The following is a 26,580-nucleotide window of genomic DNA, read 5'->3' as shown; positions in this document are numbered from 1 at the left end:
TCCCTGAGAGGGAAGACAGAGGGCAGCCATGCCTGCCAGGATGGCAGCTGAGCAATGGGTCCAAGGCTCATTAACTCTGAGCCATGCCCTTGGTTTCTGAGCCCAGGCCGGGAGTGCAGACTGGCACGTAGAGACCCTTAATTAAATTAGGGAGGCTTCCAAATGAGAGAGAGCAGGAGCCAAGCTGCAGTCCCTGGGCACGCCGGCCACAGCTCAGGGCACCGTGCCCCCATATTTAGGACTGTGGGCTCCCCAGTCCTCTCCCACCCCGAGCGTGCAAAGGGCATGGTGCCTTTGCGGCGGCCCCCCCGCACATCTGTCCTCTCTTCCATCTGGTGCAAGCATAGAACCCTTGGCTCACAGCTGAGTAACGGAGGCCAGGGAGTGGCATGTACGAGCAAGATCTCGTCACCCTTGAGGGAGTCTGGGCTTGCCCTGGAAGCCAGGAAGCTTGAAGTTGAAGCTGTGTAACCTCAGACAAGCCACTCTCCCATGCCTAGCCTCATGCTTGAACTGACCGTGATATTCTCTAAAGACTCTTTGTTCCCTGATCCAATGGCTGATAGCATATATGGATAGAACTCAAATGACATGGTGCTAACCTGCCTTTCCAGAGGTTCTGTCTCCCACCCCAACCCTTCACTGCCACCGCGCAACTCAAAACTCTGAGGGCAGGCCTAGGGACACCCAGAGAGAACCTGCCTGCTTCAGAGTCTTTGAATCACTAACTGCCAGACCATAAGACTACCATCGGCCACCCAGGCGAGGGGCTGCAAGCAGTGGGAACCCCAGTGCCATAGGGAGCTGGCAGCCAGCTTATTAACGAACCATTTGTAATGCAATAATTTGTACTTCTCAATTACCAGCAATGGCTTGATTTTACACACATGCACTCATGCAAACATATTCAGAGTACACAGTGCAGGGGCCCGGGAGATCGCTGGGCTAGAGAAAGTCTCTTCTTAGAATTGTATGCTCCCTGAGTCCTGGGGGCACCTGATTCTGGCCAAAGTCCTGGGGTGAGGCCTGCCCAAGGCCCACAATTGGATATGAATGAAAGGAAAGAGACGTGCTTCTCCCAACTCTTGTCCCACCATTGGCTCCAGCTGGAGGTGTGAGGGTCAGCCTCCAGCACAAGGCTCCCAACCTACAGCCCAGCTGCTCTTCCCAACCTCAGGCTGGGCCCCGATCCCCAGGATACCAGCATGTTGACCAACCTGCCCAGAGTTGATGCCTGGGCTGAGGTCTGGGCAGAAGAGCCAGGGCTGCTCTCCCTGCCTGACTCTTCACTTACACGCTGGTGGTCTGGGGAGAAGCAGGTCCCCGATACCCCCAGTTACGACCCTGGCAGCTCCTACCTCAGGGATGCGGACGCTATAGGGCTGATTGTGAAATGTGGGCGCGTTGTCATTCACATCCCCGACCTGGATGTTCACCTTCCGTGTGATCACCTGGCAAGAGAAAGGTGGGAATTAGCGCTGCCATCTAACTCTGATCCCTTCCACCCGAGGGGCTCAGAAGTCCTGTGACCCCAGGAACATGCCTCCAGGGCCCCAGGGGACACTCACCCCCTGGTGGTCGCTGACAGAGAACTCCACTGTGAACTCTGACTTGGTCTGAAAGAAAAGTGAGAGAGGGAGGGGGCAGTTAGGTGGTGCTGAGTTAGATCCTGGCTCCCAGGCCCTAAATGGGGTGGGAGGGGCTCCAGGATTGCCCTAGGAGCTTGCCTGGAACCAGGTATCCAAAGGCTTCCCTAAAATACCAGCATTGCCCTTTGGGTTGGGGAAGCAGGTGTGGAATATGGTTCCTTGCTTTAAGAGAGCAATAAAAGATGGAAGCTAAGCATCTTGGTGCTAGTCTTGGCTCTGCCTCTAAGATGCTATGTGACACTGAGCAAGTCACTACACACCTCTATGGCCCCTCCCTCAAATGCAAGGAGAGGGTAAGGGTTGGGAATGTGTCACACCTTTACCTTAACTTGCTAAGGGCTATCATGCCGTTAATTCCTGCTTCCTTGGATATTGGGGGAATGTTTACTGGGGGTAGGGGTAGACTTGTACCCTCCATGGAGCCCCATTCTAGAAGGGATGAACCCAGGGTCACTGTCCCTCTTGCCTTTCCCATGTAGCTGCTTGCTTGGGGATACCTCTAACGATCCATTCCAACCCTATGTCCAGACACCAGCATTGGCCCTTGAAGAGGAATACCATTCAGGCAGGAAGACGCCACTTCAGAGTCAGAATGGGGTCTTGAGGAAGATCCCAAAAGATGGTGGGCCATCCCTCCCCTGGCAACTCCTCCTGTCCCCAAGAGAGAACAAGGGCAGGGGTAGGGGCAAGTCATACCTCTCTGTCCAGTGGCTGCCGGAGCCACACCACGCCGGTGTCAGGCTCCACTGCAAAGAAGCGAGAGGCCTCCTCTCCTGACACGCCAAACACCAGGGGGTCATTGTCCATGTCTCGGGCCAGCAACTGGGTCACAGAAGAACCTGGAGTAGCCAAGGAAGAAAGCAGAGGGAAAATACAGGAGGTCAGGTTTCTGCCTTCCTACCTTGCCCAAGTGACTGAACTCTCAGCAGGGAGCTGCCACTAGCAACCCTCCAGCAGGCCACAGATCATGCATCTGTGGGCTCTGACCCAGGTACTCCGCCTCCACCCTGGTCCACTTGTCACAACGCATCACGGCCGTATCAGGGAACCACTCACCATGTTCTGGGTGTGTAAAACATAGCTGTGACTTCTGCCTGCCCCCCTTTCTCTGATTTTAGTTTGAAGACCTCCTTCTCCAAGTGGCTCAGATAAGGACAGGCCCTCAATATTTCAAGTTCTGTGTTCCAAGATGAGTGCATAACTCAGTGCTAGCCAATCAGAGCATGCCATTTCCCTGGTCTTGATGATTGGCTCAGGGCTATGCATGTGACCCAAACTAGCCAATCAAAGGCAGCCTGCAGACTTTTGCTGCAACTACTGGGAAAGAGGAGCTCTGTTTCATGAGGGTTGCTCATTGGCACTGTGGGCAGCCATCTTTGGTACCACACAAGAAGAACCTGCCTGAGAATGAAGCCCACAAGGAGGAAAACAGAGCCAAATGATGTATGGAGAGACAGATTCCTGATGGCTTTCTGAGGGTCTGCAGCCAGCTCTGCCTATTAGCTTCATCCTCTGGACTTCTCAGCTATATGAGCTAATAATTGCCCTCACCACCTTTTCTTTGGCCTAAGTCAGTTGAGTTGGATTTCTGTCTTTTGCAAATGGAAGCATCTTTTCTAATTCAGAATACTTGGCAAAATCTTTTGGCATTCATTCAAGAGTGACCAGGTGCTAGCCTTATGATGAGCACTAGAATACGCAGAGCTTAAGAAGATGTAGCTCAGTCTCAAGGAACTCCAGTCTAGAACTGGGTGGCTAGGTCTAGTTCTCATCCTCAAGGAGAGGCAGGTGTCATCCCTCACTGGGAAGCAAAGCCCTGGCCTGAGGCCACCGAGGCTTCAAGATGCCTGGCCTATACCCTGCCTAAGAAGTGCAGGGCATCTTCTCCTGGGGCTCACAGCTCCCCTGTGTAGCTTTCAGGTAGGGCCACCAACTGCCCTGCTTTGCCCAGAACTGAAGCATTTCCCAGCTCATGTGCTAAAACCAGGAAGCCCCAGGTAAACTGGGATGGTTGGTCTCCTTAGCTTCAGGAGGTCCTTGAACTCACCGGAACTGTACACAAAATGTTATGCGTGAACAGTGCATCATTTTCCAAAGGCAGTGTCTATGGTCTTCATCTGATTCTCAAAGGGGCGAGCAGTTAGGAACCATGGCCTTAGGCAAATCACTTATTTCCAGGTTTCAGTTTCCACTATAAAATGAGACAGACACCACCTGCCCCAAATATGGACTCCTATTTACCACATAGCTCTGAAAATCAAGGTAGATAAAGGGAAAGGATTCCGAATTCTTGGAATTTTATCTAGAAAAGAACTTTTAGGACACTGCTAACATGATGCCAGCTAACATTTTTGAGCCCTAATCATAAGTCAGGGCACTATCATAAGCACTAATTCAGACCATAATGCAATTCTCCCCATTTAACGAACAAGGCAACAAAGAATGACAAGAGGTAATTACCTCGCGGTCAGCAAATGGCTGAGCTGGAATCCACATCCCAGGCATTTGGGACTCAGAGCCTATATTTGTTTCCACAGCACAGACATCTCAACATTCAATATGCAAACTCAAGATGCAGGACTTCATGGATATGACCTATTGGATCCTAATGGGGAGCCCAAGATTTGGAAAAGAAAGACACTGGGCATGCACTGGGCTCTTATGAGATGCCAGACACGCGGTCCATTCATGTGGGTTCTCTCATTAAGTCCTCCTAGCAAGTCTGTTTGGTAGTTGTTATTCTACCCATTCTACGTTAGGAAGCTGAGGCTCAGAGAGGCAAAGCAGCTTCTCCAAGATGAAGCAGCAGAACAGCAGAGCAGGAAATGGCAGCATCCAAGGTGATGGGAGAAAGTGAGGGGGAGGAAAATCATGGAACATCTTCAGAGCCCAACCCTAACCCATTTCAGATTTGGAGAAGTTGAAAGCATTTAGCAAGTTGCCCAAAGTACGATGGTGAGCCACAATGGGAGGGTTCAAACCCAAGTTTCCAAACTCCCAGATTCCCAGTTCAATGCTCTTTCTAGATGGTTTAAGAGGAAGTAAGTAAAAGTCATAGATAAATCAAACACATCTTCCCAAAATTACCTGATAACAAATAAGTGTTTTATACTAAAACAAACAGGAAGACATTGAGAGCAGCATTTGATTAACTAATGAATTAATATACATATTTTTTGAGACGGAGTCTCATTCTGTCACCCATGCTGGAGTGCAATGGCACAGTCTTGGCTCACTGGGACCTCCACCTCCTGGGTTCAAGTGATTCTCCTGCCTCAGCCTCCTGAGTAGCTGGGACTATAGGTGTGTGCCACCACACCTGGCTAATTTTTGTATTTTTAGTAGAGATGGGGTTTCACCATGTTGGCCAGGCTGGTCTCGAACTCCTGACCTCATGATCCAACCGCCTTGGCCTCCCGAAGTGCTGGGATTTGAGCCACCGTGCCCGGCCCTAATTAATTGTTTTTTTGGAGACAGGGTCTCACTCTGTCACCTAGGCTGGAGTGCAGTGGTGCAATTTTGACTCACTGCAACCTCCACCTTCTTCTAGGTTCAAATGATTCTCTTGTCTCATCCTCCCCAGTAGCTGGATACAGGCATCCACCACCACGCCCAGCTAATTTTTTTGCCTTTTTAGTAGAGATGGGGATTCACCATGTTGGCCAGGCTGGTCTCGAACTCCCAACCTCAAGTGATCCGCCACCTTGGCCTCCCAAAGTGCTGGGATTACAGGTGCAAGTCACCACGCCTGGCCTAATTTATTTATTTTTAATTTATTTTTTAAGATATAATCTAAAGCTGTAAATGAATTCCAGTCTCTGCTGATTTCTAGGAGCATTCATTTCCTTTCCATTTTTCTCAGGTGTTCTTTAGCGGCAATGTTTAAGAAACACTGAGTTACTTCCCAAAGCCTTGGGTAGATTCCAGATGGGAAAACTGAGGCCCATAAGCACCTTGCTTGTCCATAGCGCAACAATGAGTCTACGGCAGCCTGCAGTCCTCTGGACCGCAGCCCTCACCTGCCGTACCTCAGGACCCAGCCCAGGTAAGGGATCTGAGACAAAGCTCCCGTTGGCCAAGGGAATTCCAGGAAGACCACCCTGCCCTTCCAGTCAAGGTTGCACGACTGAGCCCAATATCCCAAATGGCTCTCCCAGGCCTGACGCTCAGGTCACCCAAAAAGGGGGGCACTGAGCAGGACAGGGATGGGGCCATCAGCTGCTGTCACCCACCCTATAATTTCCTGGACTTTTATCCATTTTCCCCTCAATTATGTGCTGCTCAAAATGGTCCTTTCGGCTTCCTCACGGGCTCTTGCCTGCTCATGCCTTCTTTGTGTCGTAGGTAATTGCTAGTGACCTTTTCTAAGTGTACTAATTAAAGGTGCCGATTTAATTTATATTTAAGACAAGACACCCCGCAATTTTCCAGCTAGGCACATACTCCCCTGCCCAGTGTTGCTCTGCCTCTCTACAGAAGCTGGGCCCAGCCCTGGCGTCTCCGGGAAGCAGGGCTCATGTCTCCACCAGGGGTGGTATCCTAGTTGTGCTATTCCTACAGGAATGAGGCCAATCTCTGGGGTCCAGCTCTAGCCCAGTGCTCCTAGTTACAGCCATGCAGGAGAACCATCTCTGGCTGGGGGACCCTGGGGTACATATGCCACACAGGATTGCTTCCCACCTCAGAAACAGAATATACCTTGCATCTCAGGGCTGGAGAATACCTAGAGTTCCTTTTGTAAAAAATTGTGGTGAAATACACATTACATGAAATTGACCAGTTCAACCATTTAAAGTACACAATTCAGTGGCATTTAGTACATTCACGATGCTGTGCAACCACCACCACTAATTCCACAAGATTTTCATCATCCCCAAAGGAAACCCCATGCCCGTGAACCAGTCACTCCCCATTGCTCCCTTCCCCAGCCCCTGGCAACCACGGGAATCCACTTCCTGTTTCTATGGATTTGCCTATTCCAGATCTTTTATATGAATGGAATCATACAATGTGTGGCCTTTTGTGTTTGACCTCTTTCACTTAGCCTAATGTTTTCATGGTTCATCCACACTGTAGCATGTATCAGTACTTCACTCCTTTTTAATGGCTGAATAATATTCCATTGTGTGAATGTAACACATCTTGTTTATTCATTGATCAGCTGACAGTTATTTGTGTTGTTGCCACCTGTTGGCTATTGGGAATAAGGCCGCTATGAACATTTATATGCAAGTTTTTGTTTGAATATGTGTTTTCCATTCTTTTGGATATACACTTAGGAGTGCAATTGCTGGAACATATAGTAATTCTATGTTTAAATTATTGAGGAACTGCCAAAGTGTTCTCCATGGTGGCTGTATTATTTTACATTCTCACCAGCAATGGATGAGGCCTGGTGTTTTTTCAGTGGTAAGGAGGATACCCTGCTATTCACAGGGGCTGGAATGCCCTCTTATGATAGAGAGATGGGAGCTGCCTGGGTATTCACAGCAGATGCTATTGGTACCCTGCCCTCTATCCCACAGCACATATATTTCCATACATGCCAGGCTGACCTCCAACTGCCAGCACCTGTGAGTGTACACCCAAGTGGTCCTGGCCATCAGAGACTGCTCCTCCTAAACACAGCACAGTCAGGAAGGGCCAGGGGCGGATGCCCCAGCAGTGGAGCTCGCCAAGTGACTGTGGAAGATGATAGATAAGGATGACCTTATCCACCATGATTAGTGCTCAACAGTGTTAGCTATCATCGTCACGTTAGAACTGTCCTCAAAGTTCACTCACAAAAGCTGCTTAGTCTTCCTTTCCAGATAAAATTCCAAAAATTTGGAATCTCTCCTTTCTGGCTTGATTTTCAGAGCTCTGTGGATAAGGTGGGTAAACAGCCCAGCTCCTGCACCTCTCAAGGGCATAACTCAGAGGTCTGTGTTCTACACTGGCAACCTGGTTGATGAGAGCGCATCTTTATGGGTTCCTTCCCTTCCTGTCTTACTTCCTCACCCCCTACTGTGTTTCCTGGAACCTCCTCCCCTAGTAAACTTCTTGCACTTGAGTCCTCATTACAAGGTCTGTTTCTCAGGGAGCCCAAATTTCCAAGGCATGTCTGAGACTGTGCAGTGGAACTACTGTAGAGCTTTACAATGCAGATTCCCAGGCCCTCTTGACTGGGTTGGCTAGTGGGAAGCCCAGAGGGTAAACTTTTAAACAGCAGCCCCCACTCTCCCTGCAGGAGATGCTCACACACAGCCAGGTTAGAAGTCCTGTGGCTGGTTTATAGCAGGATGATATTCAAATATTTAACAACAGGCAGAGTACTGGCATCAACCAATCAGAAAAAACGCTGGCCATAAACAACCAGACCAGTAAGTACTGCCTGTAAGTTAGCCTGGTTTATGGCTCCCATTTTAGATGCAGAGAAAAGCTCCTCCCATCCCAGGATAATTGAAAGACCCAGTCTTAAGGCTGTGGCTCAATCAGTGCAGCATGCAGCAGCAGATTCTATGCACTTGGCCTCTCCTACCTTTATAGGGAAGGGGCATCCAGCAAGGCCAGACCCTCCACTCTGTGCCACCCAAACCATGCCCAGCCTAACCTCGTGGGTGGAAAGCAGAACATTAAAGAACTTAATCACTGTGCATCTACATTCACACCAGCATTCTTTGCAATGGCCAAGAAGGTGGAAGCAATCCAAGTGTTCTGTCCACAGATGAACGGATAAGCAAAACATGGTAGATACAGCCAATGGAATATTATTCAGCCCTAAAAAGAAAGGAAATTCCGACACACGCTACAATAAGGATAAACCCTGAGGACATGATGCTCAGTGAAATAAGCCAGTCCAGAAAGACAAATACAATACGGAGTGATCCCCTGACAAAAGGTACCTAGAGTAATCCAATTCACAGAGACAGAAAGTAGAATGGTGGCTACTGGGGGTCGGGAAGTGCAGAATGGAGAACTGTTGATCAATGGCTGCAGTTTCTGTTTTCAACACAAAAAGAGTTCTGGAGGTTGGTTATGCACCAGTATAAATGTGCTTAACACTACTAAACTATACCCTTAAAATTAGCTAAGATGGCAAATTTTTTGTTATGTATATTTTACCATATATATATTTTTAAAAACAATCTTAAATCAACCATGTCAAAGGCCTGGTGATCTGACCCAAGACAGCATCCGTCACTGCATCTTACAGGCTCACTGGGCTGAGCCCTATCTGGCCCCATGGGCCTTCTTTCTGTTCCTGAACAGGCCAAGTTGGCAGCTGCCTCAGGACCCTTGCCCTGATTGTGCCTTTGGCTGGGCAGTTTCCTACCCTAGGTCACTCTGCCTCCATGGCAGCTTCCTCATTATTCACCTCTCAGGTCAAGAGTTAGCATTCTGGGGAGGCCTTCCTCAAATTCTCAATCAGCAGTCTAGTTAAACGGACGCCTGGTCACTCAGTGTCCCAAGACTCCAAGTTATTGTCTTCAAAGTCCTCTCCCTCTGAAAGGATCTGCTTATTCTCGTGATTTGCCGACCACCTATCCCAGCCCCTGCCCATCACGTAGCACATTCAGCCTGACCCGCCGCATTCCCTGTCATATCCCTAAGCCTAACACAGGGATAGGCATCCTGGAGGCACTCAGTGAATAGTCACTGGGTCAACAAATGAATCCTGCTAACTGCCTAGAAGTGTTTGGAAAAGATAGCCCCCCAAAGTCATGAAGGTCTCTGAGCCACAACGAGAGGAGAGAGTATAGCAAGTTAATTCTTAATTGTGTGTACAAATGGACAGGGGAAAGAATGGCTGATCAAAACCTAGTAACACCCAAATCAGTAGCACTTGGCTTTGGACTCAGGCAGGAATCATAGCTGTGCAATGACTGGGGATCCAGTCTCTCAGGAACTGGCCCTGTACCCAATCCTGGGGGCTGTGTAACCCATCTTGAGATCTGAGTACCCTGTCCCAGGATGTACCCCATCTGAAAGGCCAGGGGCCTGCGGAGGTAGGAATCTGCCCAGCAGACTGCCACAGCCCCCTGGGAGGTGCAAAGATGGTGGCACATCCTCCATCGTGGCCTCGGCCCTCAGCAGCAGTCCACATCTGCCTTCCAGGCAAGGGGCGGACAATCACAGCTTTCCCTGAGGCCCCGCTGGGCCCATGCTGATCGCTGAGATGACTGTTATTACTATTATTGTTATTTACATTGAGGGGCAAGGGCTGGGATTGGGGTCATGCGGCTCCTGGAGAGCAGTGCCTGCTAGACGAGGGGCGGGCCAGAAACTCAGGCAGGGCAGCACAGGCTGCAGGCCTTTTATTTTCTCTAGATGGGAGAAGGATGAAAGCAGTATTTGTTTCCAAAACACGGAGAGGGTGAATAAGCTGTGGGAGAACATGGCTTGCTCCCTTCTTGGAACAGCGTCTTTTTTTTTTTTTTTTTTGAGATGGAGTCTCACTCTGTCACCAGACTGGAATGCAATGGCATGATCTCAGCTCACTGCAACCTCAGCTTCCTGGGTTCAAGTGATTCTCCTGCCTCAGCCTCCTGAGTAGCTGGGACTATAGGCACATGCCACCACACCCGGCTAATTTTTGTATTTTTAGTAGAAATGGGGTTTCACCCCCATGTTGGCTAGGCTGGTCTCGAACTCCTGACCGCGTGATCTGCCTGCCTATGCCTCCCAAAAGTGCTGGGATTACAGGTGTGAGCTACAGCGCCCAGGAGCAGCATCTTCTTAAAGCACACCTTCCATTGTGCAATACTCTGCTCAAACGCCTGCCTAGTTCTCAGAGAATTAAATTCCTTACCATGATGTCTAGTGCTCCTCCCAGGGCATCCTCAACCTCCCAGCCATGTACCTTTCCCTCTGTACCCCTAGGCCACCCTGCCAGACTGCTCTCACCGAAAGTATACCAGGCCCCTGTATGAATTCATTGTCTGTACCTCTGCACAGCAGGCAAGAGGCCATCACCCCTTGAAGGTAGAAGCTGATGTTCTGGGACATGCTTGGCAAATCTCCCTTCTCCTCTTCCCATCCCTCATGATTAACTACTGCTCCTCTAAGGCCAGGGAGCTAGCCAGTCCCAGCTTTTGTCCACACAGACCTTACAAATCAATCACAGCATCGTTTCCCATTGAATCTACCTTCAACTTCAGAATCCTTCACTACACAGGGTTCCATGCAGCCACCATAATAATCCTAAAAGGCACAAGAAAGCAAGGTTTTTACAACCTGTGACCTAAAAGGACTTCACACCAGCTGTGATCTACTGTTCTTCCCCATCCAGGGGCCAAGAGCCTAGCAGTCTGCCCCTGCCAGGCTCAGAGCTGTTAGAGACAGAGAACCAGCTTTGGTGTCTGCAGGCTAGCTCAGAAAAAGGGACTAGCTACGGCTGAAGTGAGAACCAAACAGACAAAGGCCCCTTCTCATTTTGCAGAGAGGGAAGCAAGGGTCCCAGCCAGGAGAGGGCTGCCTGAGATAGAGCTGGGCACAGGCAGTGGGCCCCAGCCTCAAATTCCAAGGCCATCGGTATGGCCAGGGTTTTCTGAGAATAACCGCTCCTCACTCCAACCACCCCACCATGGTCATCAAGCCTGCTGTACACCCCTCCCCCTAGAAGGGAAACCTACCCTCCTCCTCCTGGCTGGCCTGGGTCCCTGCCAGGGCAAGGGGCTCCTGCCCTCCCACTCTCCCTAGGATGGGCTCCCCAGAGCCTAAGCTGGCCTTGGAGCCTGCCATCTCATTTGTCTCTCCTCTGGAATCAGACATCCAGGTTAAGTGCGTTGATTCCTGGGGATAATCTTGTTTGTCTTAGCCCCTGCCCTCCCCCCTGCCCAACTCTCCTGCCTTCAGTCTCTCGAATCCCCTAGATCCTGAACTTGGTTTGGCCTCAGGGGAGCTCTTTTCATCTTAGGCTCCACCAATATCCCCACCTAGGGGGAAGTCAGAGTGGGTGGAGTGAGCTCTGACACTGGCCCCCTCTCTCATGCGAGGGAGGCGGCCTCCAGGCTCACACTTCACTGACTGACACCCACACTGTCATCAGAAAACCCTTGCCCTGGATCAAAGGAACCATCTCTGCCTTCAAAATCCACAGCCCATCATCACTCCTGCTCTCTCCTGCAACTCTGTCCACTTGGAGTAGATGGCACGAAGTGTCTCGGGGAAAGGAAACCAGCATTCTGTTCCCTGGGCATGACTGGGACCACACTCAGTGGTTTTCATTCATTCACTCTGTCATGTATTTCTCCTAATGGCTCTACACAGAGCGGGGCTGGCATCCCTGTTATACAGGTAAGAAAACTGAGGCTCAGGCCAGGTGCAGTACCTCAAGCCTTGTAATCCCAGCACTTTGGGAGGCCTAGGTGGGTGGATCACTTGGGGTCACGAGTTCAACACCAGTCTGACCAACATGGCGAACCCCGTCTCTACTAAAAATACAAAAGTTAGCTAGACGTAGTGCCACACACCTGTAATCCCAGCTACTCGGAGTCTAAGGCGGGAGAATCGTTAGCAATCAGGAGGCAGAGGCTGCAGTGAACTGAGGTCGTGCCACTGCACTCCAGCCTGGATGACAGAGGGAGACTCAAGAGAAAAAGAGAGAGAGAGAGGAAGAAGGAGGAGGAGGAGGAAGAAGGGGGGGGGAAGAGGAGAGGGGAGCGGAGGGGAGGGGAGAGAGAAGAGAGGAGAGGAGGAGGAGAAGAGGAGGAGGGGAGGGGAGGGGAGAAGAGGAGCTCAGAGGGGTAAAGTGATCTACCCAAGGTCACCCAGCCAGGAGTCCAACCCAAGTCTTTCTCACACCATGACCCTCATGGCTTTTATCACAAAGTCTTTTATCCAAACCTAAAACTCACCCCCTGAATACAGCATTCTTCTCACCTCAAAGCAACTAACCCCATGGGGCTGCCTCCAGATGGACCCTGGTCTGAAGGTGAGCAGTCCCGAGGCAGGGACTTGGCGGCGGGGGGCTCCCCTCTAGCACCCTGGCTGTCTACAGTCTACTTATTGCTACCAGCAAGATGGCCATTCCCTTGGCCTCCCAAAGTGCTGGGATTACAGGCACAAGCTAACTATACATACATACACAAACACACACACAAAAGCCATACATGGCTTTTGTGTGTGTGTGTGTGGAGACAAAGTCTCTCTCTCTCTCCAGGATGGAACGCAGTGGAATGATCTCTGCTCACTGCAACCTCTATGTCCCTGGTTCAAGCAATTCTCCTGCCTCAGCCTCCCAAGTTGCTGGGACTCTAGGTGCATGCTGCCACACCCGGCTAATTTTTGTATTTTTAGTTGATACCAGGTTTTACCATGTTGGCCAGGATAGTCTCGATCTCTTAACCTCATGATTTGCCTGCCTCAGCCTCCTAAAGTGCTGGGATTACAGGCATGAGCCACTGTGCCCAGCCAACTATGCGTTTTTTACTCATTAACCATCTCCTCTTTCCCTCTCTCCCCAGCCATCACTCTATGCTCTACTTCCATGAGATCCTCTTTTTATGCTTCCACATATGACAGAGAACATGAGATATTTGTCTTTCTGTGTCTGGCTTATTTCACTTAACATGATGACCTTCAGTTCCATCCATGTGGCTGCAAATGATAGGATTTCCCTTTTATAGCTGAATAGTATTCCATTGTGCATGTATACCACATTTCTTTGTCCTATCAAGGTAGCATCCTTGATAGACACTTAGGTTGATTCCATATCTTGGCTATTGCAAATAGTGCCACAATAAACATGGGAGTGCATATATCCCTTTGATATCCTGATTTCCTTCCCTTCACACACATATTTTTAAAAAATTAATATGTCCAAGAAGAAAGATCAGACATTGAATACCAATACTTCAGAGACCTGGCCCTGACTCTTAGAATCCCGGAGCTCCTCTGCCTATGACATAGCATAGCAAATACGGGACATCATTTGCTGAGGGCAGCAAGGCCCAGTCACAAGCACCTATGTGCTCTATTCCCCTACAACCCAGTGTATCACAGAGAGGTCAACTTACTCACCTGAAGTCACACAGCTAGCACAAGGCAGAGCTGGGATTGCTCAGTGACCCTCCTGTTGCCGTCCTCCACTGATTCCCTTAGCAAACACTGCCTGAGCACCTGCTGTCCCTGTCACTGCTCTAGGCACTGCTGATACAATAACGAACACTGCAGGAAGAAGCCCCTGCCCTTCTGCAGCTGACAGTCCGGCGGGCAGACCTACACATCCATCACCCTGCACACTTGTCCTGGCCTTTCTCTGGCACAATGGGGAAGTTTAGGATGGGCTTGAGGCTGTTTGCAGACTGTAGGCATGAAGAACTGCATCCCTGTCCTTCACCTGGCCTGACCACAACCCTCCGGAAGAGCACTCCAGGGAGTCCAAGGACAGCCGGTTGGGGACTTGGGACACAGGTTCAAGGAGCACAGGAGAAGCTCTGGGAGCAAGACAGCTTTAGAGAATTTCCTTCCTTTAAGACTGAGAGAATCAGTGGGCCTGGAACTGACACAGTTGGCCCTGGTTCACAGGACTAGCTGTGTGACCATAGGCAATTGCTGCTGTCTCTGAGCTTCTCCTTCCCCACTGACACCATGAAGGGGCTGGCCTCAATAGCCAAAGTGCAGAGGTCCGTGAGGAGAACTGAAACCAAGCTTGGCAAGTGAGTCAAGGTTCACGTGGCCATGCCAATCTCTGGGTCATGGTTTTATGGGCATTGTGCTGAGGAGTGTGAGGTTGCATCTGAGGTCCGCAGGAAACAGCGTGTGATCTGCCAGTGACACACGATGCACACAGGGGAAGGAGTAGCTCTACATGGCCGAATATTTGCATTCTTGAAATGGCCAACAAGCTCATTTTACAAAGGAGAAAACAGGGCTGGGTGGCCTGGTGACAAGCCCACAGCCATCCAGCTCAACAGCTAGCAGGTGGCAGAGCTGCCACTCAAATTGGTCCCTGGGCTCCCCATACACCATTCTTTCCACTACACCACATTAAGGTCCCATCCAGTTTGAATATCTATGATATTAAGGCTCTGTTTTCCACATACTGTGTACAAGGAAGGTGCTCCACAGAGGAGGACAGGCAGGCAGAGAAGACCCAACCCGGCTCCCAAGGGTTTATAATCTGGTTTGGACACTTGGGGAATGAGCTACCACAGAGCCAGCAGCCAGGGACCATGGCAGACTGGATATATTTTTCTGCCTAGAAATAGCAGCCTGAGCATGAAACAGCCATGAATAAGGGGGCCCTGGAATGTTCTGTTTGACCTTCCTGAGTCCTTTCGGCAGCTCCCAGGCCCATGAGGGTTGAAGTCTTGTCTCAGGGCTTGGAGAACCAAGAGGCAGTTACCAGATTTAATAACAGTGATAATAGTGGGGTGGGTGGTTTTTTTTTCCCTCTCCTGAAACTTTTCAATTCATTGAATTGTTCAATTAACTTTACAAAAGGAAATGTGGAAAAATGACTGCAAATTGAACTTGACATTATCATTAAAATAAACAGAGCACTGCAGGCCATTAAAAGCTCACAAGGAGATTATCCAAACACTTGCAGGCACATGCTGGTTCCTTCCTGCTCAGAAGTGACCCTGATGTCCCCTCCTGCCCTGAGCTGCAGGGAGAAGTCACCAGTCACCCTCTCCATAGCTCAGGAACGACGCTCCACTCATGAACCCATCCTCACAGTCCCCCAAATGTGACCTTGGGGAACGGCAGTGACCCAGCAAGAGGAAGACTGTCCACCACAAGTCTGCCATCGCCGGGGTGTCCCTTCTGTCCTGGGCCTCTGTCTCAGTGCAACAAAGGGTCATTTCAGCCCTGGGTGCACCTTAGAATCACCTGTAGCCCTTTTGACATCCCAAGTGTCGATCTGTACCCTAGACCACATACAACCTCCAGGGAGGGGCTCAAGCATCGGGATGTAAGAACAAGCAGAACCACCAGTGTGACGTTGATATCCAGGGTCTTACCGACTTCTGAAGTTCCTTCAATCTTCAGGGTGTATCTGAGAAACTGTGATGGAGGTAAACCTAGAGGTCAGCACACTGGAAACACCTGGAGCTTTCAAGCAACACTGGTGCCTGCATCCTGCACCCCCAATGTTGTGCTTAGCTGGTCTAGGGTCCAGCCTGGGCTTTGGAAAGTTCTAAATTGCCAGGTGATGTACTGGGCAGACAAGAATGGGAATCACTGCTCCAGGGAGGCCAGCTTCCCTGAGCCTTTTCCAGTTCTCTGTGCACTCACCTGTGTGGAAACCAGCGACAGTGGGGCACCCCAGGCACATTCAGACTAGACCAATCCACAGGTGGAGCAAAAAAAAAATGTTTTGCTTTGTCGCCCTTCCCATGGTCAAAAATTTTCCAAATCTCAATATTAAAAAGATGTTAATTCATGGCTTTGAGGCTGTGCAACTCGACCTGATTTGATATTAGCATCACCTGGAGAGCTTCTAAAACTAAGGACACCCAGGCCCCACCCACTAAGGAGTCTGACTTAATTAACTGGTCTAGTGCAGGACCCAGAAAGCAGTATTCTGATATAAATCCTCAGGTGATTCCCATGTACAGCCAAGTTACGAACCACCCGGTTAGAGTGGTGATTTTCAAACTTGAGTGTGCATCAGAACTACTAGGAGAGCTGTTAAAAACAGATTCATGGGTGACTCCCAGATGTTCAGGTTCTGAATATGCATTTCTAACAAGCTCCCCGTTGCTACTAATGCTGCCTGTCCAAGACCACATTTTTGAGAACCACGAAGTCAGGGTTTCCATGAGTCCAGGTCTTAGAAATTTAAGATTTTTCTTTTTCTTTTTTTTTTTTTTAAAAACTCTGTCAGCAGGGCTGGAGCAGTGCAGTGGCACAACCATAACTCCTGGGCTTAAGTGATCCTCCTGCCTCAGCCTCCCAAGTAGCTAGAACTACAAGTGCGCCACCACACCTGGCTAATTTTTAAAAAATGTTTTTTATAGAGATGAGGTCTTGTTGTGTTGCCCAGGCTGGGTTCAAACACCTGGGCTCAAGCAATCCTCCCACCCCAGCCTCCCAAAGTGCTGGGATTATAGGTGTGAGTCACCATGCTAGGCTTAAGATTCTTTTCTAAAATAATTTGGCTCTGGGGAATTTGGAACTCAAGGTCTGATTTCAAAATTCCATCACCTCCTGTGCCCCAGCTGTCCACCCCTTAACCAGAGACCAACCTAGCTTGTCTTCACCTTACAACAGCAGGAAAAGGAATGAGGAAAAGCTCAATCATAAAAGCAGGTGAGAAAGGCACCCTCCCCTCTGCCCCACTCTACTCCCACCCTCCTGCCTCGAAGGAGGTCAGAAAAGTCCCTCCAGAAATCACTTCCTCTTTGAGGAGACTCATAATTACCCACAATGATCACAGTACCATTCATTTTGCCCTAAAATTAATACATCACGTTGAGAATGATATCGCACTAATTTATCACAAGATTTATGAAACTTGCACTTTTTCTAATGAGATTTATGCAAATGCCGCTCTTGCCTCTGTGTGTGTTTTTAAAAGTTTTGACAGGGAAGTGGGGGTTCTGCCCAGCTGGCAGAAGCCCTGCCCCCACCTCAGGGGCAGGGCCAGGGGGTCCATGGTGGTTCCCACCCTCCGAATGCCCCAGGTGAGCAAGCGCCTTCAGGCTTTTCACTGGACTCATTCTCCATTCCTCTCTCCCCAGGTACACACCCTTTATTCATCTGCAGCGGGGTCCTCTCGTGGGGCTCACCTGCTGTCAGGTGGGCAGGCAGTTACAGGGGGCAGGGCTGGATCTCTCTCATCCTATCAGAGGCCTTCCAGGTGCTCAGTCTCTGAGATAAACTGCAGACGGGTAGGGGTAGCAGGACCCAGCTAGACAGGATGGAAGCTGGCTTGAGGCAAGCCAGGCACCCAGGAGGCACTCACACTCAGGTCCTGCCCCTGTACTTGCACAAGTTTAAGAATGTCTCCTGAATTTCTGTGCCCTGGGGGCCAGCTTGCTTCACCATAGTCCCTGCCTTGCTACTATTTACGGAGCATCTACTGTATGGAAGACACTGTTAAGCACTTTGCACACACAACCTCATTAAATATTTACCACAAACACATGGGGAAGGTATTCCCACACTTCAATGAGGAGACTGAGTCTCAGAGAGGTTTAGCAACTTGCCGAAGATCACACAACTAGTAAGAGGTAGGGCCCGGATTTAAGATCCAGGACTGCCTGACCCCAAAGACAATGTTCTTATCCAGTACCAGCCTCAGATGATTCGCAGAATGCCTTTCCTCTGTTGGGGCCACATCCTACATACCCAGTTATCCAGAATACAGATGGAAAGCAGGAAATTAGCCCCAAAAGCCTGTGAGCAGGTAAAATCTATGGCACAAAATACACACACTAAATTTCAAGCTCATTACGGAAAAGAGAGATAGGGCCAGGTTCTCACTCAGAGCCTAATGACTTGTATTTTACACACAGTTATGATGAGCTTAGCGCTTTGCTGCTTTCAATTCATGGCATCCCAAGAAGGTGCATGGACAATAGTAGGAAGCAAACAAACAATGGCTTCTGCTGCTCGCAAAAGGGAAAGGCAAAAAATTATCTGAAAAGTGAAAACTAAAATAATTTGAGTCCCTTCATTAGCTCTTGTAAATGGCAAAGCATCGTCCTATTTTGCTGTTCTTGGTGATGTGTTCACCGACGGGCCAAGGGAGTGCTGAATAATGAGTCATCCCTCTGTAAGAAGGCAGGTAGGTATGGAAGAGATCTTATGAATATTCCAAGCAAGCCATTAGAATTTTTTAAAAACATTTTGTGTTTAAGGAATGCTTCCCAAAGTGCATTTCGTGAATCATTAATTCCTGGCAAGCTAATGGGTGCTCCATGAAAAAACGTTCCTTGGTCAAAAAGGTCTAGGGAACATTGCATTAGAAAAAAAAATGTGAACAGGTTTCTTTCCTGCAGGATCTCTCAGAGCCTTTATTGCACTAACATGTGCTGTGAAGCGCCACAAGGTAGTAAAGAAAATACAGGCTTCCCCAAATCTATTTGGTCAGGAAGCCCTTTATTCCGAGAGCTTCTCAAAGGATACCTCTAGAAATAATAACTGGGGAAATGCTGGGCCATGGGCTTTTCTGGCTGTTCTTACTTCAGTGTTAGAGACAGAATGCTTGTTCCTAGGCACTGCAAGTCATGTCCCTTCTTGGGGTGTGTAGATGGATGGGTGGATGGACAGATGGACAGATGAGCAAATGAGTAAAGGGAAAAACAAGCTGTTCTCATCAGAATCTCTGTCGTGAAGTGCATGTATGAGTGTGGAGTCTGAGAACACTCACTGGGATGATTTCTTCCCGTGGCTCTGCCAGGTTGCTAGTCACCATTTCATGGGTGAGGAACCTGGGCCTCCCTGCCTCTAAGGGTGGCAGGTCTGGGGCATTTTGAGCTGCTTTCACTCAGGCCAAATCCTGAGCACCTGGGATCATAATCATAATAACTTGAAATATCAACACAACGCACATACTTTCCCAGCCACTGATTCTGGGACTGCCCTGCCAAAAACCCCGTGCAATGGGCTGTCTGGGGGCTTCACACTCTCTTAGCAGGTGAGGAAACAGTCTCTTAACAGCACTGCTGAGTAGTGCACCCAGAGCTATACAGTGTGGGCTCCTGGAAATGGAGTCAGGAGCCTGGGTTCCACTCTCAGCCGTTTTGTGTAGCTGAGGCGAATGGTCCCACCTCTTTGGTCTTGTTGCTGCTTGAGAAGCTTGTGACAGGGTCAAGCCAGGAAACACAAGAGGGGCACTAAATCAGTCCCACAACCTGCAAGAGGCTGTGAGCCCCCATGGCAGACTCCAAGCGCAGCACTCCCCACCCTGTGTCCTTACTGGCCTTTGATCCTCCAGATCGCACCTCCCACCTGACTGTGAGCACCCTAAGGGCAGGAATTCTGATCCTTGTTCTCTGCTGTATCCCTAGAGCCTTGAGCAATGCCTGGCACAGACAGGCCCATGGTCTGTCTACTAAACAAATGATGAATGAATGAATGTGTAAACACAAGGTGACGTGATTCTGGTGTTTGCAGGAGTGTGGTTCTTGTAATGTCAAAAGCCACACCAAGGACTCCATCCCATCTCTGCAAGGCACATCCCAAGGAGCGTCCTGCTGCCTTTGTTTGAGAGGCAGAGAGGAGAGCAAGGGTCAGTTTTCCCAATGCCTGACTTGCCTGGGGTCTTCCTAATTGGGGTGGGTGTTCTTTAATTGGGTGTGTTTGGTTTTTAACGAGGCAGAGGGAAAATTTCTGGATTCACTGGATATCCTCTCTCCATTGGAATTAGTATCTACCCTTCCAGTCTAGTATAGACAGAGCTAGAAGCTCTCAGTCCCCATATCATGGAACTGGTAAATGTGGGTGGGCAAGAGGCAGGAACGAGTAAGTTGAGGGTTGGCTGCAGAGAGGTCTCTTTGCCATTTAGCCAAGGAACTGCCCAGAAATTGGCCCCTACACACCTCTGTGCCACCTGTCACCCATGGCTTTCAATGCCCTCTCTTGCTGAGCCTCAGGTAATTTCACTCCTGGAGCGTGTGGCTGGACTCTGGGCTCCATGCTGTCTCTGGCTGGGGCCTCCCTCTTAAATTGCCTCTCTCCAGGGTGTGGCACCGCCGTGGAGCCGTGCTGGGCAGCGCAGTGGGGCAATGAACCCTGGACGCGGCCTCCCTGAGTTCCTAGCACCAGGACCTGTGCGTGTTCGAGTGGAGAAGGCTCGCCTCTGGTTCCAACAGGAATCACAGAACGTCAGAGATGAACAGGGCCTCAGACCCACTGAGTGCCCTCCAATTGCTCACAGAGGCAGGTGAGGGCTAATGGAGACCCCACAAACAGGAACAGAGCTGGGGCCAAACTCCCGCTCTCCTCTGTTGCTACGAAGAAGTCTTGACCTCAACTTTTCAAATATGTGTCTCTCCCATCTGCCAACTTTGCTGAAACCCCCCTTCTCTGACAAATTGTGCTAAATATCTCAACAACCTCAGAGGATTAAAATGTGATACTCCTGGCTGTGTTACAAATGAAGGGTATAGAATATGACCTTTGCAGAGGTCAAAAAGAGAAGAAATAGCCCACTACTCCAAAACACCTCGGCCAAACCAACCCCCACTACTTTGATTCAATAGAAGCTGCTACCTGGTAAACAGGTCTGGGGCTAATGTCACTGGGGGCATTTTGTTGGATTTCAACTGTGTGCTCAAGGCGGTGCAAGTCTGTTTGCCTGCCCGTATGTCTCAGGGTCTTTCAAGGTGGCTGATGTTTTTTTGGTTGTACAGGGGGAGAGAGCTAGTGAGTTAGCCACTTTGGACTGACAGCACTGTGAATGAAAACCTAAAGAAAAATAGATGGCATAATCAGGCCCTCAAACCGTTCAGATATTACAATTATCAGGCATAGAATGTAAAACATGTTTACTGTGTGTCAATAATGGAAAGAGAGGCTTGCAAATACAGGTAAAGACCAAGGGAATTTTTTTAAAGGATCAAATAGAGCCCCTAGGCATCAAAATATGATCATTTGAATTTCAAATGCATTAGATTTGTAGAGGATTAGACATGGCTGGAAAGAGAATTAGTGAATTGAAAGGTAAAATTGAAGAAGTTACCCAGAATGCCACACAAAGGGGTCAGAGATGGAAAATATAACAGATCAGCTAAGAAGAATGGAGGATATAATAAAATATCTAACTTACATTTAACTGAGATTCCAGAAGCAAAGAATGGAGCAGATGCAATATTTGAAGAGAAAATGGCTGAGAATGTTCCAGAATTAATAAAAAACTCCAGCAATTCAAGAAAACAAGTGAAATCCAGCAGGATAAACAAATAGAAATTCAAACCCAGATAGGTCATAGCAAAACTGCAAAATGCCAAAGAAAAACAGGTATTTTAAAGGCAACCTAAGAAGAAAAACAGACTACCTTCAAGGTACCAACATTTAAATTTACAGGTAATTTCTCAATTATCACAGTGGATGCCAAAGTCAATAGGCTGACATCTTCAAGGTACTGAAGGTAAATGCCAACCTAGAATTCCAGATTAAGCAAAAATACCTTTCAAGAACAAGAATGAAACAGACATGTTTAGGCTACTTAATTGGTCAATGCCACTAGGGATCCGTAGGAAAAAAAAAAAAAAAGATGAACAGGTGAAGACTGTTGTGAACTGCAGGGCACATGTGTCCCGTTTAAGGCAGGCAGCTTTCTCAGTTCCCGCTGATGATTGCCAGGTGCAATCAATAAAAACTGGAAATCCATGTTTGCAAGAAACATTTCAATATTTAAGTCTTAACAAACAATCAGATGTTTAAAGAAACTCTGAGTGGGTCAAACAAATCAAGGCTGGGAACAGAATGCAGCAGATGGATTATGGGTATACTACCGGTTGGAGGGATCAAATGATTGACAAGTCAGGTGGACCAGGAGAAGGGGCATCAAAGTGACCAGGGCAGCACTAGAAAAGGTTCTGTAGCCAAACCCAGCAGCTCAGGCCCAAGATTGGCAGGCAGTCCTCACTCCTGGGTAGAAAGTTTCCCATCTTTTTCTCTGAGAACTGTACCCAAATTTACAGTATCCTGTACACAGGAGAAGGTGCCAGGCCAAAGTTCCTCTGTCTGGAAGACCCTTTACCTCCTTTCTCCTAGTAAATGTCTTTCTTCCACACTTCCACCCAGGCACCTTCTGACCTTTCCTCCACACTGCCCATGCTTGCTGGCAGATTTAGCCACATGAAACGGCTGTTGACAGTCCATCTCCCACTCTCTTGCAGGCCTGACCATGGCCCAGGGCCTGGCTCCTTGCAGGGCACAGAGTTGGTACCTGGTACCTAGTGGACAATAGCTGAGGTTCCCAGGAAGGTACAGAGAGGGGTAAGGGCCCAGGGCTGAGGAGTGTAGATGCCGCCACGTTATGTATGCGATAATGGTGTATGCAGAGGGTGGATATATTATGCAAGGGCCTCTAGGCTGGATCATAAAGTGATCATAAAGAGCATTAATAAGCAAAAAAATGAGAAGGAAGTAGGCTGTTTTTACATATGGGGTGGGAGAAGGAGAGAGGTGAGAACAGTAGCTGGCCTGAGGATGATGACTGCATATCCCCCAAGGCTCACCAGGGTGTCTAGGCACGGGGTTCCCATGGTGGACAAGACCACTTCACCACACTTATGACCAGGGGGTGGAGACAAACTACATAAATAACCACACCATGAATTATTTCATTACCGTGGTGATAAGGGCCACATGGAGAAAAGTGAGTGGCTAGGTCCCACCCCACCAAATGATTTCACGATTCTTTTTAAACTTCTTTGTGTTTTTAATAATTATTTGATTCATTTAAATTTTATTAAATCATTAATTTACATAATTCGAAATTCAGAAGGAACACAGAGCCTCCCACCCACCCAGCCCTTTGCAAGAACCACTGTTTGCAGTTTCTTACATCTCTTTCCAGAGATTGGCTTACATCATGCCCATGTCAGCGAATATGTATGTGCATTACAGCTGACCCTTGAGCAACACGGGTCTGAACCACTTGGGTTAAGTTCTCAGGGAGTCAAAAGTCATACGAGGATTTCTGACTGTGTGGTGGTCAGCACCCCAACACCCACATTGCTCAAGGGTCATCAACACCCACATATACACGCTCATATATAGTTATATATACTTTAGTTCTCTTTTTATACAACTGGTAGTCCACTGTTCTGCACTTTCCTCTATCTCTGACAGTAGATTTTAGAGATAAAGGAAATGATGTGTGAACTTGGGCTTGTGGGGTGAGCTGGAGGTGGGAGGTGAGAAAGCAGAGAGGAGGGCCATTCCAGGCAGGGGAAACGGCTTGTTCTAGATGTAATCTGGGGGGCTGGAGAAGGGGCTGCTTCTACCAACAGGAGGAGGGGCACAGAGCATATGCCTGGCCCAGGGTTGTGTCCCTGGCAGGGGCAGGGGGCAGTCTGTGCCCAATAAGTGATTGGTGGAAAGGTACCAAGAGGCCTGGGCCTCTTGCTCAATGGGGATCAGCCCCTCCCCAGGGCCTCCCAGAGGGTCAGCTAAGGCCTTTCCAGCAGCTGCATCGAAGCTCCACTCCTACCTCTGCCCCGTCCTGCTCCCTCACTCCTGCACACCCCCGTAAGCCGCCTGCACAAAAATCGCCAGCTCAGTCTGTCTCTAGAGACCCTAAGACAATGAGGAGTGGCCCAAGCGTACAGTGCTGGAGTTTGACACACCAGGTCAGGTCCAGCTGCGCCCCCTACTGACCATGCAACTGTGGTTATGCCCTGGGCCTCCATTTTAAAATCCATCTAGAAAATGAGGACTATGACATCCTGTCCTACTCTGCTGGAGGTCTGGTGTAAGATGATATTTGGGGAAATCCCAGTAAAGAGTGGTGTCGCCTTATGCCACATTGCTTGCAGTTGAGCCCCTGTCATGTATCCCTTCCCAATCCCCACCTCCTGCCCCCACTCTAGGGTGGCCTGTGCTACAAAATCACCAGGCTGCTCTCCTCCTCCCATCCCATCTTTCCCGGTTCAAGGCCCACCTACTCCAGGAAGCCTTCCCTATGGTCACACAATCTTCTGCCTCCCTCTCCTTTGTACTCTCAGAGTGCCTGGAGTCTCCACCAAATAATCTGTTCATTCAGTGATTCACATCAAAACATCCCTAGATGCAGAGGAGATGGGAACTAGTATCTCTGGAAATGAGGACCCCAAAGAGGCAGACCCCAAAGATGAAACTGATTCACAGTCTTGTGTTTAATAATATATTTGCATCTTAATTCTCCCATTTATCCATTCAATAAGTTGTCACTGACATCTACATAACGACAGGGCAGGCATGGCTCCAGAAGCTTAGAGTCTAGTGGGTCTGTCCTGAAAATCTACATGAACTCTCTTCTACTCCATAATATATTGATGTTCATTTGAATACAAATTTTTTCTTTCTCTGTCCACTGTCAAATAAAATTAGTCCCCCAGGAAGATAAGTCAGACTTCTCTGTGGCTTCTCGAGTGCCAGCTGGGCGTGTGCATCTCAGAGTGAGAAGCCTGGACAACCTCCTGTTCAAATATGGCTTTGTTATAGAATCAGAGCATCCTGAGGGCAGGACGACACCCACCTGGAGCAATGGACTCCGACATGAGCACCCACAATTGGCGACGTGCCTACCCGGCAACCAGGCGCACCCCACCCCACGCTGCTTCTCTGCCCACACAGCCCAGTCTGTTCAGACAGCCAGTGGAGGACCCTCAACCCCAGAGAGGTAGGACCATCTCCTGCCTCGGGACATGAATCATGGCTGGGCTGTGGCAGTCAAACAGCCTCACGTGCCCTGGCTGACTCTGGCCAATGAGTTGTAAGGTGAAGTCGGCTTGGGAGCAGGTGGGAATATCTTCTTAAAGAAAGAAAGAGCTTTTAGCTCCTCCTCCCTTGTGCCTGCCTGGAATATCGCAGACATGGCAGCCTGAGGACAAAAGGTCAATGCAGGACAGATGGCAAAAGACAGAAAGAGCTGAGGTCCCTAATGGTGTCATTCATCCGCTGAACCAACCAACTCTGCAACCACCAACCTTTAGACCACGTTTTATAAGAAAAACTACACCCCTATTTGTGGACTCCACTGCCAGCCAATTTTCTGAAACTTGCAGCCAATACACTCCTCAATGACACAGCCCTTTATTGTGTACATGAAATTTCATGTAAGTTGCTCATTCAAATCCCCATTTTACAGACAACAATGCACAGGATAAAGTCAACACCTATTTGTAATAAAACCCCAGCAAACTAGGAATAGAAGGGAACACCCTTAACTCAATAGAATGTATATACAGCTAGTGCTCGACTTACGACCACAATTGGGTCTGACAGACCGGTCGTAACACGATTTGGTCGTAAGTTGAGTAGGCTATATGTACACGGAGATGGTAGTGCTGCCGGAAGCTGGTCCGCACTGTCGTACGCCCAGCTGGGCAATGTTTGCGCTGCCAGACACGGAGCAGTCGTGGCTAGCAATTGTGGTCGTGAAGTCGAATGGTCGTAAGTTGCATAGGTCATAAGCTGATCAATACCTGTACCCAAAACCTACAGCAGGCATTGCACTTAATGAAAAAAACTTTGGACACAGTCCTTTTGAGATCAGGAACAAGATAGGGGATGCCCAGCATTGCTGATAATGGGTGCTGACATTATCAACGAAGACAGAGTGGGTGGTCCAAAGGCGTCCCCAAGGTCACCACCAGGAGATGGCAGAGCAGAGTCAGGCTCTGACCTCCTGACTCTCAGTCCTGCACACTGCTGAAAGAGCTGTCAGAGTACTCCCTGAGCACCACACAAATGCTGGGGCCCGGGGAGCGCCAGCCTCCCCAGCAGCCAGCCCGTCCTGTGCTGCCCAGCTCTTCTGAGTCTGGAAAAAGATGATCCTGCGGCCCCTCTCCAGGTTAGAGGAACATCTCTTGTGAAGTTTCCTGCTGCGCCTCCTCTTTCTCCCGCTCCCCTGGGAGATGGAGGAGGAGAGAGGAAGGTACTTGGCAGGTATCTTACAAGCACTTCGGCCCTGTCTGCTTATCTGCGTCCCTGCCACCTCGCCACGGCAAATTGCTTGTTGATAAATGAGGCTATTTAAGAGCGAATGATGCCGGCATTACAGTTATTAATGAGGACGACGTGGAGAGATGTTTAAGAGCGGCTCGACTGTTCTTGCGTCCTCCCACCTGTGAGTAATGGGGCCACCGTGCCTCAGGCCCTCACCTCCCACAACCAGGTACAGCCCTGGGACAACCACAGCTGCACACTGTGGCCGTGGGAGGTGTGGAACGGTGAGAGGATCCCAGAACCATGATTTCCACAGGAGTGCTCCGGCTGGAGGACAGGAACCAGCACCTCCTTTTGAAAGCTCCGCAGCAAAGATGTAAAAATGTGCATGTGA

General features: G+C 49.2%; 1 protein-coding gene across 6 annotated transcripts in view; it reads right to left on the bottom strand.

Moving 5' to 3' along the window:
- Positions 1-26,580, bottom strand: part of CDH23 (cadherin related 23) — a 418,948-nt gene that overhangs the window by 305,068 nt on the left and 87,300 nt on the right. For all 6 annotated transcript variants that reach the window (XR_004262173.1, XM_032256272.1, XM_032256266.1 and 3 more), the window contains exons 4-6: positions 2,346-2,488; positions 1,569-1,616; positions 1,359-1,451 (exon numbers count right to left, since the gene is read on the bottom strand). Coding sequence is in view for 5 of the 6 variants with exons in the window: in XM_032256272.1 (XP_032112163.1) it covers positions 1,359-1,451; positions 1,569-1,616; positions 2,346-2,488 (284 nt within the window). In the remaining variant the exon portion in view is untranslated. The remainder of the gene's footprint in view (positions 1-1,358; positions 1,452-1,568; positions 1,617-2,345; positions 2,489-26,580) is intronic.

Source organism: Sapajus apella, unplaced genomic scaffold (assembly GCF_009761245.1).
Source record: "Sapajus apella isolate SASKATOON/1434 unplaced genomic scaffold, GSC_monkey_1.0 scaffold94, whole genome shotgun sequence".
NCBI classification, from domain to species: Eukaryota; Metazoa; Chordata; class Mammalia; order Primates; family Cebidae; genus Sapajus; species Sapajus apella.
Note: the sequence above shows the minus strand (reverse complement) of the source record. Positions and strands in the feature narration are given on the sequence as shown.